At 39.4% G+C, this 15,871-nt stretch overlaps 1 protein-coding gene across 1 annotated transcript in view; it reads right to left on the bottom strand.

The window, feature by feature from the left end:
* Positions 1-15,871, bottom strand: part of LOC111155560 (cubilin) — a 257,013-nt gene that overhangs the window by 141,837 nt on the left and 99,305 nt on the right. Inside the window, exon 29 of the mRNA XM_022515785.1 lies at positions 9-190. Within this exon, the coding sequence (XP_022371493.1) occupies positions 9-190 (182 nt within the window). The remainder of the gene's footprint in view (positions 1-8; positions 191-15,871) is intronic.

Raw genomic sequence — 15,871 nt, 5'->3', positions numbered from 1 at the left:
ATTCCTACCTCCAGGACGTCAAAGTTGCACCTTGCATGATACTCCACATCAAAGTCGTGGATGGTAAGCTGAATGCTACTCCCAGGGGCTGTGGTAATGTACCAGAGGCACTCCTTGTTGGGGGGATACGTGTTAGGGTATCCAGGGCTGCTGAAGGAGCCCGTAGGCCCAGACAACTCCCCGCCGCAACCTGTTAAAACAGCAAGACTCAGTCAGTTCAAAGAGAGCATTGAGCCCTGGGAAAAATTCAAAAATACAACCAACCAAAAGATAATTGAAAAATGTACAGTGAAAAAAATCATGGCTACAACTTGTTAAATTTATTTTTGAAAAACACTGATCATATCATTTGGTATAATAATTCTCAGTCCTTATTCTCAGCACATCAAATCCTTGGTAGTATTCTTTAAATGGCATTCTAATTTTTAGATTTTCTTCATTTTATTTAGGAAAGAATTTCATAGTAGGAAGAACAATGAACTAAACAAGAAGTGTTAGTGAATACCATGTCTCTCAGTCTTCAGTTTCCTTGTATGTAATACATTATTTTTGATTCCTTATCATATCGAAGATCTAGAATGCTAAGAGCTAAAAATCATTACCTTTCTTTGTATGTGAGACTATAGGAAATAAAAAAAAAATACGATATGTCTGTAGCAGCTTTATTCATAATTGCCAGAACTTGGAAACAACCAAGATGTCCTTCAGTAGCTAAAGGCATAAATAAATTGTGCTACATCCAGACAATGGAATATTATTCAATGCTAACAATAAATGAGCTATCAAGCCAGAGAAAGATACGGAGGAAAGGTATATCCATATTCATAAATGAAAGAAACCAGTCTGAAAAGGCTCCACTACCAAGTGATTCCAAGTGCATGATGTTCTTGAAATGGCAAAATTATGGAGACAGTAAAAAAGATTAGTGTTTGCCGGGGCTAGAGCAGAGGAGGGATAGAAAGGCTGAGCACAGATTTTGGAGGCAGTAAAACTATTTTGTATGATACTACAATGGTGGATATATGTCACTAGACATCTGTCAATCACAGAATGTACAATGCCAAGAGGGAACCATAAAGTAAATTATGGGCTCTGGGTGATAATGAAGTGTTAGTGTACGTTTAGCAGTTGTAACAAATGCCCCACTGTGGTTGGGGTTGGGCGGGGCAGGGGATGTTGATAATAGGAGAGGCTGTGCATGTGTGGGGACAGGGGTAAATCAACGGGAACTCTGCCTCCCACTCAATTTTGCTGTAAATTTAAAACTCTTCTAAAAAAATCAAGTCTGTTACAAACAAAAATAGTAAATGATACAGGTCCTAACCCAAAAATTTTATACCTAAACACTAACTAAACAAATAAAAACTGGATATATAAGACCCAAGCATGGAAAACCCAAACATGAAGCTTATATTTTATGTGTATATATTATGCCCTAGAAAGTAATTAAGGCAAATCATTACAAGAAACAATCAGATATTGCACCATATGGTATATACAAAAAGGAAATGCCACGAAGTACTTAGATATGTTTCTAGGTTTTTTTTTTCCTTTTTGAATACTCATAATAACCACATAAAGCATGTACGATTATTATCTGTATTTCTCAAGTGAGCAAATCAATGCACACAAAGGTCAAGTGGCTTGGTCAAGGTTATCTTGCTTGTCAGTGGTAGAGCAGGACACCAATCCAAGCAATCTGATTGCACCCAAGTACTGAATTCTACAGACTCGTGTAGTTTGTACGAATTTGGGGATTTGAGAAGGGAGAGGCAGAGAAAACTTTGTGAAAGAAGCAAAATTTGAGGAAGGCTCAGATTTTAAAGACAAAATTACAAAAAAAAAAAAAGATGAAATTCGGGGAAAAAAGATAGATCCCCTTTTTTCCAATAGCAATTTTTGGTGATTAAAAAACATTGCTTGGGGCCCTTGGGTGGCTCAGTTGGTTAAGTGTCTAACTCCTGCTTTCTGCTCAGGTCATGATCTCAGGGTCCTGAGATCAAGTCCTGTCAGGGCTCCATGTTCAGTGGGGAACCCACTTGAGATTCTCTCTCACCCACTTCCTACTCACACGTGTGCCTTCAATCGCTCAAATGAATAATAAATAAAATCTTAAAAAAAAAAGAAAAAACATTGCTTGCTCTGCCAACAAATCCAAGCCACCTTTTCTATTTGTTCAGAATATTCTTTATTAGTTGCCAAAGTCTTCCAAATACCTCTCTCAATCTGCATCAAGACTTTTTGGATTTAAAAAAATGAATGTACGTGCATTGTCACATGAGGGCAATTAAACTGCTGTGACTTCAAGCAACCTGTAAAGCTGAGGTCATGTCTCCTGTCCACACTCTACAAATGTACAGTGAGTTAGGAAAAAGGTTTTATAAGGGTTAAGAAGAACTATTCCCCATACAGAATCACCACATAACTGAAAGTGGCTGAGAAGAATTCTAAGAAGAATCTTTTTTTTTCTTTAAAGATTTTATTTATTTATTTGACAGAGAGAGATCACAAGTAGGCAAAGAGGCAGGCAGAGAGGTAGGGGGAAGCAGGCTTCCTGCTGAGCAGAGAGCCCGAGTGGGGCTCGATCCCAGGACCCCGGGATCATGACCTGAGCCAAGGGCTTTAACCCACTTTGTGGGTTAAACCCACTTTAACCCCAGGGCTTTAACCCACTGAGCCACACAGGCACCCCAGAAGAATCTTGATTCGGTAAAGAAACCTGATTCTAGTCCAATATGTCACTATCTTCTTGAGTTGCCAGTTTCCTCCTTCCCTTTGAAAACCCAAATTTTCAGACTTAAATGTGTGTCACACAGAGCAGTACCTTTCCTATGGTCTATAAAGCTCCTACCTTCATTTCTGGTTAAAGCCCTGTGAAAAAGTGGTTTAAAATTAGCTGTGCTGATATTGTTTATAGACTGTGGTGGATGTTGAAAAAGCATGAATGCCATGAAAGATTAGAAAATAGTTTTCCTCCTAGAACAACACATGGAAAACATTCCTGAAGCCAAAATCAGCACAGTTTACGCAGCCCCACTGCACAAAATCAGGGAGCGCCGGTCACAGAATATGCCACCAAATGATGCCCCCTGGAGTCTTATAACATAGTGACCCCCATACAAATTATCTGAAGATGTAGCACCTTCTACTAAAATACATCATAGGGAAGTGAAAGCATTCTGTTACCCTGCGCACATTTTTCCAACCCACATTTTCAGCTCCTATGGATCTTGTATCAGTTGTATCAGATTTAAAAAATCCAGTGGGAAAAAAGTCTTTGGAGGAGAACAACTTCATGGCCACATCATATAAAAGAGAATAAGGAGGTGGAAGCTTGGATAGCTCATCTCTGCATTTTTTATTTCACTCTGTTCACCAGACAAGCTAACTCAATTTTTTTTTATCATAGTTGATTCATCTATAAATCTGCATGACATTTTCCATTGTCTCTTCCAGTGGTTTTAGGTTTCCTTGTAAATTCTTCTGCGAATAATGATACGAATACCTTAAACTGGTCAGTGTAAGCTGGAATGATAATATCAGATTCTTGGCATTCAGTGATGCTTTGAAAAATCATAGCTTTTATTTTATTTACCCACTTACAGCTTTGGAGGCCCACAGTGTATTTTTCCCTAAGATTCAGAGCAAACATAAACAAGGTTTATAAAACACAAAGCCAAACTGTACTTTTAGGTATGTCATGTTCTCCTCTCCTCAATAGCACTTAAGTGTGTGTTTTTTAAGGAGAAATTCCAATATTATTAAAAGTACCCTCTTGGGGTGAAAAAACTGAGCGGCGAGAAGGAAAAGATCACAAGTGTGGGCACTTAAAAACTCTGAACCTCTCTCTCCTTTTCTCCTTCGTGTACTCACTATGTCCAAAGCTTAATGTATCAAAAGGGAACAAGTTTGGTTTACAAGTTCAAGTCAAATGTAAAGTAGAATACATTAATTTAGTGGTATTTTATGGTAAAACTATGAAGTACTGGAAAATGAAGTTAATTCTGATCATTATGGTAGAAATTTCACTCTTTGTATTTCTATATTCTCAAAGAGATAGAAATAACTTTCCAGTTCCCATCCATTCATTCAGAAAGTATTTATTTAGCAAATATAATACTATAAGTAGTGTTATAGAAGCCAGGGTTATTTAATGCCTCTGGAAAAAATCCATTTATAGATCTAAAAAGTGCTATCCCCACCTGCCCTTCTGTAAGTCATTAAACTCCCTTTGCTTTTCCTTCAGTTACAAAGAGTAACTTCAATACGCTTTGATTTGGAAAAACCAGTGAATTTTGTTTTATCCTTTACATGTTAATTGGTGGTAAGTTATAAAAATAAGAATAAATAAATGATCCTGTTGAGTTGCTACAAGATATTTTAAAAGTTATAAGTTTTGATAGTACTGTGTTAGCATAATTCTCTTTCGATACTTATTTCCAGTCCACAGATGAGAGATTTTAATGAGCATTTAGCTAGTTATCCTTCACTCTCTTGGGTATCATCACTTTTTCCTCGACTTTGGTATTCTTTGACACATGTGTAGATGGTATCAGGCAAAAAAAAAAATATGTCAAAATATACATTTTAAAACTGAAAAAAAAATGAATGATGTCTTTTTTTTCCCCCATGCTCTCCTTTAGTGATAGGAAAAACATTCACAAAAAACTATGAAAATTTCTATTAACCAAAAAATTAAATACCAAGAAACTAATTATGTAATGAATTTACTTGATACTTTGTTTCATAAATCTAAGCTATCATTTGGTTAACAGTGAGACATGAAAACAGCAATTTGGAATGGTATAATTATGGATAAAAATGAAAAATTATAAAGTCACACCAAGAGCTGAACTTTTAAATTATAAATGGAAGCAAATGACAACTATAATTCACAATACATAGTGGAGTTTTTAAAGAATGTATAATATGGGTCTTCCAAATTTTATTTATGCATCATTTTCCACTTAATTAGCTCTGTAAAAGGGAGTCCGTTCTAATACCAGAAATGTGATTTAGAACCTATATCAACACATACTAGCCCATTATCAGTCAAAAGAAATATGAAGATAATCTAAAAGTCCCATTGTGTATAATTCTGAGAAAGAGAGAATGTGTTCCAAATGCTGAAATGAATCGAAAGCTAAGTTTAATTCTGCCTCATCAATAACGTCTTATTCATATTGGGTAGCACGCCTGTTTGTTTTATTTGATTTACTATTTCTGCATCTCCTGGGGTAGAAACCAGGTGTGTTTTGTTTTCTTTTTAATAAAGATTGTGGAATTTTAAAATATATCTATTTGAGAAAGTGCTTTACCTCTGTAGTTGCTATCAGTGTTGCTGATGTCCAAACACTAAGAACTTTCTATATAAACAGGTATCGTCATTTTACTTTCCTGCTAAATTTAAATTTGGGGAGGGGAAAAATTACAAAACATTAAAAATAAATAAATAAATAAATAAATAAATAAATAAATAAATAAAAAAAATGGATGAATAAATGAATGAGTAATAAATCAGGTGGCTCAGTCGTTAAGCATCTGACTTTGACTTTGGCTCAGGTCATGATCTCCAGTCATGGGACTGACCCTGCGCTGGGCTCTGTGTGGGGCTTGGAGTCTGCTTAATGTTCTCTTTCTCTTTTCATCTGCTCCTCCCCTCCCCACATTGCTCTCTCTCTCACGCTCTCTCTCAGTAAATAAATAAAATATTTAAAATAGAGGAAAGTGATTTAGGAAAGCATTTTATGGGTCGCCATTGGGAAAATGATTAAGTGAGGAAAAGACAAACCAAGAAGCATAGAACGGAGTGAATTAAAGGTTTTGAGCGAGACATTTTTAGAAGAAATAGAGAAAGTAGCTCTTTATAGCCAGTTGGTAAGAGATTTTCATGGAGGAGGCAACATAATTTCAGAGTTGCCTAATTTGCATGTTAGGTTGCAAAACTTTTGAAAATGTAATAATATTCCAAGTAAAGTACAGGCCATGACACTAGACTAACTGAGTTCCAACCTTGGCTGTGTTACCACTTGCATAACTTCTTCATCTGTAACAGCATTAACCCTTAACCTCATAGGGTTGTTGTACAGATTAAATGAAATAACCAAAGTAATGTTTTTCATTAAGTTGTTCATTAAGCTACAGTAAAGAGAGTTCATATTTGCATGGTAGCTCATAGTTTTTCAAACAGCTTTTAATAAACACATTATCTTATTTGAAATTCCTAACAACTCTCGGCAAAAGCCAGGAATGATCATATCAGATCGTATCAGCTATCCTATTTCGAGACAAGCAAAATGAGGCTCCAGAGGGTTGCTGGACTTGCAGCTCAGGTTGTGAATGCACATCTGGGGCCACCGGCCATCTCTGCCCGGCCCCTCCACCCCTAAGCCCAGTTCTGTATTTTCTCCACTATGCCTCGTTGGGCACTGGAGCCCAAAAGCACTGGAAGGGCAGTGTTGAACACTGTCGTCATTACTGTTCTATCCATTACTGAGGGGGAAATCACCACAGCAACCTGAAAAAAATAAAGCAAAACCCTTTTTCATTTAATGTGAGGCAAATCTGACAAAATCTAATATATTAATATCATTAGACAGCAGCTGAGCTGGAATAGAATAAGGTCCTACAGAGAATCACATGTTTTTCAGTTTTCATTAGTTAATCTTTAAAAAACTTTAGTCGTGGTGACTGATAATCTCTTTGATTTCTTTTCCTCCAAACTCCCAGTCATCAGCTGAAAGGAAGTGCTTACCTTATCAGCAGGAAGCACCTTGATCTACTAAACTCATAACAAGGAAGAGTTAAAAGCTGTTGCTAAACTTGCTTACTTGTGAAGATAGTTTAAATCTTTTTCATAAAAGGACTTTGCTAATGCTGATTTTGCTTTGTTTTGCTGTTTTGGTCTAAAACAAGCAAGGTATAAAATTTCAGAATGCACACACAAAAATTAAGCATAATCTATGTATGTTCTCTCTTCAAGGTTTTGGGTTGTTGGTGTCATTTTTAAATAAAAGAGTTCTAATAAAAGCAAACCAGCAAGGAAACAGCTAAATGGAACCACAGGCTCAAAGTTTTAGAAGTGCTTTCTGTGTTTCTCTACAGTTGCTCAAATGCAGTCTCTTGGTATTTTCTTGAAACTATGACCTGTAAACCAATAGTACTTGGAGGGCTGCCAGCATGGAACAGGCGTGGCCAAAGCCCACCGAGGCTGGAAGAAAAGGAACAGAGACCCAAACAGGACATCTTCATATCCTCATCCTTCAACTTCCAAAGGAAACACCTGAGAAATCAGTGGTCAGTGTTAAAAAGGAGGTGAAAAGTCAAAATACAGTAAAAGAATAAATTTTAAACACAATAAATCATGATGCTCATGCACTTCATTAAAATGACTGATGTGGATTTTGTTTTTCTATTATTTAAAATTAAAAATGTTCTCTCCTATAATACCTTGAGAAACTGCTTAGTGCAGTTTCCTTCTGACATGCTACAGGGCAGCCTATGGTGGCAGTGGGCTTGCTGGAAGACATTGCCAATAAGGATTCTTCCGGTGGGGCAGGTATGATACAAAATGGCAACTAAGAGCTCAGAAGTGGGGGATGGTCCAACCCAAGGCAAGGTTGAACTATTTCCTGGCATACACAGGCCTCACTTCTGTTTCATCTATGAGATATGCAAATAATATAGGTAAAGCAATTTTGAACTGAGAAATTTAAGGAAAGGGGAAGAAAGTGGAGGTAGAAAGCTCTCTAAAATGGCCAAAGCTGTCCAAAGGTGACTGTTGCATGGAGAAGAGCCACAAAAAGTCAGCAATTTTACCTGTTAATTCTGATTTTAACAGTTAATTTCCCAACAGTACTGCTCTCCTGGGATGCAGGAGAAAGGCAAATGATAGGTATCTATCCTACTAAGAGGAAATACAAAAATCAGATCACTAGACTCTTTATAGACAAGGCCAAGTGTAGAGCCCCCAGGATCCACCTGATTTCAAGGATATGATCTGATCTTAAGGATTTGCAGATTAATTTTCTGGGACATTTTGTGGGTTGGCACAAACTAGAGCAATCACAGATGAAACCAGAGAAGAAGATCAGATAATAAAAGACCAAGGAATGTGAAATCTCCTGAGAATAAAGGAAGAAGAAAGAAGACAAAGCATGGTGACCCCAAGAGAGGAGAAAGTTGTCAAAAGTTGCAGACACTCCCATCTTAGGGTGAATAGTGTCCCCCAGAAATCAAATCCACATGGGATCTATGAATATGACCATATTTGGATACAGGGTCTTTGTAGATGTTACCAAGATGAGGTCACCGTGGATCAGAGTGGGGCCGAAATCTAATATAATAGGCGTTCTCATGGGAAGAGGGAAATCTGGATACAGACACAGAGAAGGAAGAAAGCCACTGAGGATGGAGACAGAGATTGGAATTATGCTTCTAGAAGCCAAAGAAAGCCAAGGATTGCCAGCAACCTGCAGGAGCTAGAAGAGGATTCTTCCCTAGAGTCCCTGGAGGAATGGCCCTCCTAACACCTGGATTTTGGACTTCTAGCCTTTGAAACTTTGAAAATAAATTTCTGTTGTTTGAAGACACCCAGTTTTTGGTACTTTGTTATAGCAGCCCTAGGGAAGTTAATGTACCCTCATTCTTTTGATAGACAGGACAGCCAAACTTGAACACTGACACAAAACTATAGCAACTATGAGTATAATACCTGAAGGAGTAGGGGTGTGTAAGCTCTCCTGACTCCTTCTTCTGTTAATTACTTCCTATTTATCAGACTGAAGTTGAGATAATGATTGGTTAAGGATAAGGTTAGAAGATAAAGTTGGTTTCGGTCTCTTTGGGCTGCTATAACAAAATACCACAGGCTGAGTAGCTTATACACACCAGCAATTTATTTCACAAAGTTCTGGAGGCTGGAGGACCAAGCTCAGGGTGCGCACATGGTTGGGTGAACATCTTCTTTTGGGTCACAGACGCCATATAGCAGAGGGATCTCTTGTGGGCCTCTCTTATAAGGGCCTAATCCCAGAGCCCTCATCACCTACCTTATCACCTCACAAATGCCCTACCTCCTAATAACATCACCTTCAGGGTTAGGTTCAACACATGAGTTTTGGCGGCGGGGGGAGGGCGGGGGTGGCCACAAACATTCAGATCAGCAAAGTCTACCCTTGAGAAAGCTACAGACAGACTTAGGGCTCAGTAGCACAATAGGAGAAACACAAACCCAAGAACTAAGGATAATGATTTTTAGCACTGAGTAACCAGTAAGGGTTTTAAAAGTTTCCTCTTTCATAACGACCTCATCCCAGGCCCAGATTTTCAGAAAATCACTTGTCTGACTGATTTTCATACAGCAATGGATATGGAGTAGAGTCGTCTGTTTTCAATGGTAGGGACAAAAAAAGAAAGAAAGAATGAGGCCATACCATGAAGTTAATGATTTGGAAAACAGAGGTGAGGAGCTTGAAATGGATTCTGCCCATAGTTACAAAATGACTTTTAAATGACTATAGTAGATGCCATAGAATTTCAAAATTAAGATTATCATATCTATCTGACTCCCTCAAATATCCTGGAGCCAACTACTGCAGTATTTTACCTTAGTACATCATCAAAGAGAAATGAACCCAATGGAGCCATATTTGGGAACTTTTCACATAGTATAAATTTTAATTTCCTGTACACGAAAGGATAACAATCTTTCATTTTGACCCAGAGAAGTATAGCCAATTGTGTCGTTTCTTCATTTTGATTAACTGTGTCCTTTCTCTTCCTCATCTACGCATTCTGGCCAAATCAAACAAAGGTTCCTCCGTAGTAGTTCTTTGCTTACAATTCAGAAATCAATTGAGCACTCAATCTCTCTCTTAAGCATTTTTTAAATTATCTGAGTTCTGAACAAAACATATAAAAATGGCATAAAAATATCTTCCAAGGAAATGAAATGAGACCAAGGCAACTAGACTAATTTCTCCCCCCAAAAATACATGCCTAGTCCAGCCTAAGGCTACTTGTAGCTCCTTTATGAAATCCCCCAAATAGGCAAAGACTGAAGAAATGGGTTCTCTTGATGGTACTTCCAAGTTCAACCCTCATACTTCTATTTAAAAGTATGCGTTCCAATCCTGCTTTCTTCTGATTTAATTGTTTTGGCCCACAGTAGGCTTCCAGGGAAAGGCTCATGGACTTCCCCGCATGGCTTTGCAGAATGCCCCACCATCATTTACTCCCAACCTTTCCTCCACAGCCAGGGTGCTCCCTCTCAACACATGCACAGATATGAGAGGGGGCACCTTGCCAACAGTTGTATCCTCTAGCCATCTAAGCTCTGTCCAAACCTGAGACACAGGATCATTTTCTGGGATGATACCGGGGTGCAGGGCGCTCAGAGGGCAAAGGCTGCAGGCATTGAGCCCTCGAGGTCACTTCCTTGGAGAGGGGCAAAACTTTCTCAGGTGGGGCTCCTAAATTTACCCCATCTAGAGCTGTACCATGTCCCTATTGTTGACCTCTGGTCAAGCCAAACTATTTGGGGGACAGCTATCCTTTCACTCCTCACTGTAATAAAACTCCTGTAAACTAGTTTGGGAAACTAGAGCATGGTAACAGATTAGATAATCTCTGTGGTCCAGCCCAGCTCAGAAGTTTATGATTCTGTTAACCCTATGTAGCAATGCCCAAAGAGGAGCACTTTATAAATGAATAACAGAGCACATACTGTGTTGAAGGACAAACACCAGCTATTTTGAACTAGTCGTTTGCTAAGTAATGTGCTTCCCCTCCATTATTGCTACTTGAACCCGAAGAAAGGAGGAATTGTGTAATTCAGTGGGGAGACCTTGGAACCAGAATATTATTTACTTGGGAAAGACTGCGTATGTTCATTTTCAAACATTCATAATCCTCAGTGGGAATTTAGTTACAAAATCTCTTGCTATAAACTCTGACCATCTCTGCACTGCAATATGGCTTAAGCTCTTTTGCAATGAAAAGTTGTGGGAAAAACACACTTGCCTTTAGGCAGAGTGTAGCTCTTTAAGACAAAGGCTTTGGAGTTCTATACTACTATGGTTTTGTGTCCTGATTCTATCACTCACTGGATTTGTATGTTTGGGGAGGTTCTTTAACTTCTCCAGGACTCCTTCCTCAGTGTTCTTATCTGTAATGTGGGGATGATAATGCTAACTTCAGCACATTTTTGGACAAAACTTGAGACAATATTTAAAGCACTAACCAAAGGGCTCCACACATGGTTAGTATCACTTTTTAAAGATGATAATATCAGCATTTTCAAAATAACATCACATGTTTTTAAAATAATTCCTTGATAATAAGTGAGACGTCAATTAATAATGCACCAAGTATTTAAATTGTATTTTCACTCACTTTCATTTTCATTTTCATTTCATTTCATTCACTCTTTATATGGCAGTTTATTTTCATCACAATTAATATCTTAAACATTTAAGTACTAAAATCTCTATCGTGTACCTTCTAAACAGTCTGTAGGTGTAACTAGGAGGAAAAAAAAAAAAAATCAGGGACATGAGCGCCTGGGTGGCTCAGTGCGTTAAGCCTCTACCTTCGGCTCAGGTCAAGGTCTCAGGGTCCTGCCTCTCTCTGCCTGCCTCTCTGCCTACTTGTGATCACTGTCTGTCAAATAAATAAATAAAATTTAAAAAAAATCAGGGACAAATGTATTAATGTCATTACTTATATAGAGAATATGAAATTCTATTAAATCTTCTAGAATGTAGATGCTATCCTACCTCAGAGATTCCTTCCTTGTCGTGTGAGTTAACGCCATGGAAGGTGGGTATTAGTTCCTCTGAATACACAGGGGCACATAAAGAAATCAAGTCCTTGGATAAATAATGCCATAGAAAATATGGCAATACAGAAGTGAATGTTCAAAAAGAGAAACTTCTGGGACAAAAATTAATGTTCTAACCTGAACTTTGTGTTTGTTCTGCATTGGTTTAGTCATTTTTGGCTGCCAAAAAAATTTGAAACTGTGAAAAAAAAATAAGTGTGGTTTCTTTTTTTCGTGTTGAATGAAAGAGTGTGGAATCCCCTGGAAAGTATGTGCAGTATCTATCAGGGATGTTGTTGCTAGGAAACAAGAACACAAACAGAAGATTCAAGAAAGCCCTTCATTTGGCCCAAATTTTAAGGAATATTACAAATTGTGCAATATATGATTTGGGAAGGTCATGGTTGTTTGGGAGTCACTTTTTTTTTTTTTTTTTTTTAATAACTGTTTCAAAGAGGAGCAATGGAAACAGAACTCAAACTTTTTCAAACAGTAGCGACATGGGAATTGGGTTGCAAGACTCCTAAACAGTCCTCACTGGTTGCCAGACTTAGAGCCAACGTTAAATGAAGGTCAACTGTGTGTATGTGTATTTTCTGTTGTCAAGGAGGCAAATAATGTCAGGATTTAGCTTTCCCATTCATTCTGAAAGGTCTGCCTATGTTTAATGCTGCCTCTGATTACTAGGATCTCGCTGAAAAGGTTCTGAAGCCAAAGCAAAAAGAGGTGCATGATTTTCTTAGTAAATTATTATCCCAATCTTATAAATGTCAGTTAATTTATAAACAACATCACCCATTAAGAGCTTCTTGGCAAAAAGACATAAGTGAGAATTTGCCATCAGTAAAAATCAGAGTATCACAGTGCAGAAATCTATGCTTTGGTTCTACATGAAGACTGTGTTCAGTCAGTCTCCATGCTTAAACATTTGCTGTATCACAAAGAAAAAGTTCAAAATATCAAACAGATGGAAGAGGCCAGGATAAGAGGATGGGATATAACAAGTACAAATGTGAGAGAAAGGCTAGTCAGTGCTTAGGGAAATAACTGTTAACTTAAACACAACTAATGTTTCTTGAAAACTTCTCTTTTACTTAAATTTCTGTCCAAGTGGGACAGGATTTCTTTACCTTGTATCACACTAAAGAATAAAACAGTCACAGGAGTCCATGTTTTTTTACTCATTTGTCTTTACCAAGAGATTGCTTACCAACTGACTGAACAGAAGACTCCTTCTCAATTGGCAAGGAGGCTACTTCAAAGGCTGACTGTGACAGGTGTTTTAACATTATCTCTCGGGGGTGGGGCCTGGGTGGCTCAGTGGGTTAAGCCTCTGCCTTCGGCTCAGGTCATGATCCCAGGGTCTTGGGATCGAGCCCCACATCGGGCTCTCTGCTCAGCGGGGAGCCTGCTTCCTCCTCTCTCTCTCTGCCTGCCTCTCTGCCTACTTGTGATCTCTGTCAAATAAATGAATAAAATCTTGGCGGGGGAGAAAAAACATTCTCTCTCTGCGACATTGTATCTATCACTGCCCAGCAGGAAGTGACTATGAAAGCAATTCGTCACCAGCAGGAGAAGGGCCTCTGTCTGCCATGAGGACCAGAAGGTGTGATTCACACCCCGGCCTGGTGAGCGTGCCCTGGATCTTTGCTGACCACAATTCATAAAATCACTTTCACTGTGAACATCATCCCTCCAGATTGTTGTGAATTTTTGCGTTATGCAGAGGCAAGGCTCAGGACAGACAATGGGAAATAAAATCCAAGTTCTTGCAATGGCTCTGACCAATTGATCTCTGACAACCTGTCCTGCCACAGCTCCCTCATTCCCTGGAGCTCAGTGTTTCCCAACTGTTTGGTCAGTATTGCCCTTCTAGGGAAACTTCCTAAATACATTTTCCCAAGTTCTCGTCCATGGGATGTTAACATTACACATAAAGCACATGCTACGTATGATACATATCTGTGCTTTATCCATTAAATACAAGAATTTTCTTTCACTCTCCCAAGAACCAATTTTCATACACTTGGGGTTGGCACTGAGAACATGTGCTCCAGCTGAAATCCTTGCCCATTACAAAATTTGGGTGCTATATCCCAAGCCCCCTGCTTCTATTTAGAAATACCTTCCTCTCCCAGATATTAGTCCGACTGATCAATTCTTGTTCACTCTTCAAAAACTCAGCTCAAGCATGACAGCTGTCTGGAGAGACTTTCAAGGTCCCTCAAGCTATCCTCCATCTCCTCTGCTCCCACAGCATCATGGACTTATCCTGGACTTATTTCTACAGTTGGTTTATTTGTCTATCTCCCCTAGTAGATGACTAACTCCCTAAAGTCAAGGATGCTATCTTCTTCTTCTCTGTTGTGGGCTGAGTTCTCTCTGCTAAAATTCATATACTGATGCCCTAAGCCCCAGTACCTAGAATATGACCATCTTTGGACATAGGGCCACTATAGAGGTGATTACATCAAAATGAGGCCCCTAGAGTGGGCCCGAATCCAATCTGACTGGTGTCCTTTTATGAAGAGGAAATTGGGATATATGAAGGGACACCAGGGTGTGTGCTTACAGAGAAAAGGTCCTGTGAGGACATACACAGGGAGGCCACTGTCAGCACGCAATCAGAGAGGCCTCAGGAGAAACTAAATCTGCAGACACCTTGATCTTGGACTTCAGGCCTTCAGAACAGTGAGAAATAAATTTCTGCTGTTTAAGCCACCCAGTCTGCTGCATGTTCTTATGGCTACCTGAGCAAACTAAAACACTCTCTACATTCTCAACACCAAGCCCAGAACCTGGTAATGGAAAAATAAACATGCTGGTTGGTTGGTTGATTGGTTGGTAGGTTGAACGAAGGAAAAACAGGTTCTTGATAAATTCCTGCTTCCAGAGGCTACGGGCAGTCACTATAGCTGATGCACAATTGCAAACGATCTGTCCTGTGGAGAACAGGCCCAGACTGCCCCAAAGACCCAAGTTTATTCACCCTCACACCCGAAGAGAGATGAGCCAGCATTTGCATATAAGGCAAATGGATAATGTTATTATAAAAGATAAGACCTTTGTCCTCAAAGGGTGAACCTCTCAGAAACCCAAGTTCATATATTCTAAGTCACAGAAAGAATAAAAATTACCAATGAGAAGGAATTCCCCTGAAAGACCAGAAGTGAACAAAGACTATTGAGAAGGCCATGTGAGGGAAAGAAAAGTAGAGGGAAGGTCTAAGAGAAACACTGCTGACCTCATGGAGGTTCTTTGTCAAGCCACTAAAATTATATTTTTTAAAAGCCCTTTCATATGGTACTACATATCCATAACAACTCAAGAAGGGACTGGCTCATGTTCCAAGCAAGCCAGCCACGGAGGAGGGGAGCCATGTTCTTCCCAGCCCATTCCCCTCAAGGCTTGAGAAATCTCATTAACAGCTAAAAAGAAGGCAAAATGGAACCAGCCCCCATTCAAGAGGCTGATGTCATCTATCTCCCCAAAGAAAAAGCCACACTTTTCTTTGTGAAAACCCAGGGTGACATCACCTCCCGATCACATGCCACTTAGCCCTTTTCCTGCTATTCCCAGCTGAGGGGTGCTCTCCCTTTGCAAATGTCACTCTTTTGCTCACAAAGCTCCTTGACCTTGTTTGTATGCTGGATCCCACTGCCTGTGAAAGAGGGCCTCTGGGAGGGACGGCCAGGAGAGGCGAGGGGTGTGCACAGCCAACTGGGAGGGAGGCCGCTATTCACACAGCTTGCAGAGAGTTCTATATTCCCTTCAGCAGCCCCAACGGAGGCCCCCGAGGCCGAATTCAACCCCTGGACAATGCTGTCAACACTGAATACTGTGAACCTTTGAGCCAGGCAGGGCAACTGTGGCCATTTCTTTCTTTCCAGAGTGGGATTCTCTTTGATGGTCTGCATAAAGGCCAGGCAGCGCGGTTTAATCTCACATCTACAGAGCCTCTTTAAAAATGGGCCCCACAAATAAAGCCTGATTGTGCATCCATGTTCTCAAAGCAAATAGAAGATCTGTACAGTTGACAAAGAAGCACAT

The sequence above is a fragment of the Enhydra lutris genome, unplaced genomic scaffold (assembly GCF_002288905.1).
Source record: "Enhydra lutris kenyoni isolate GAN:26980312 unplaced genomic scaffold, ASM228890v2 scaffoldscaffold42, whole genome shotgun sequence".
Taxonomy (NCBI): domain Eukaryota; kingdom Metazoa; phylum Chordata; class Mammalia; order Carnivora; family Mustelidae; genus Enhydra; species Enhydra lutris.
The sequence above is the reverse complement of the archived record's forward strand: the minus strand, read 5'-3'. Positions and strand labels throughout refer to the sequence as shown.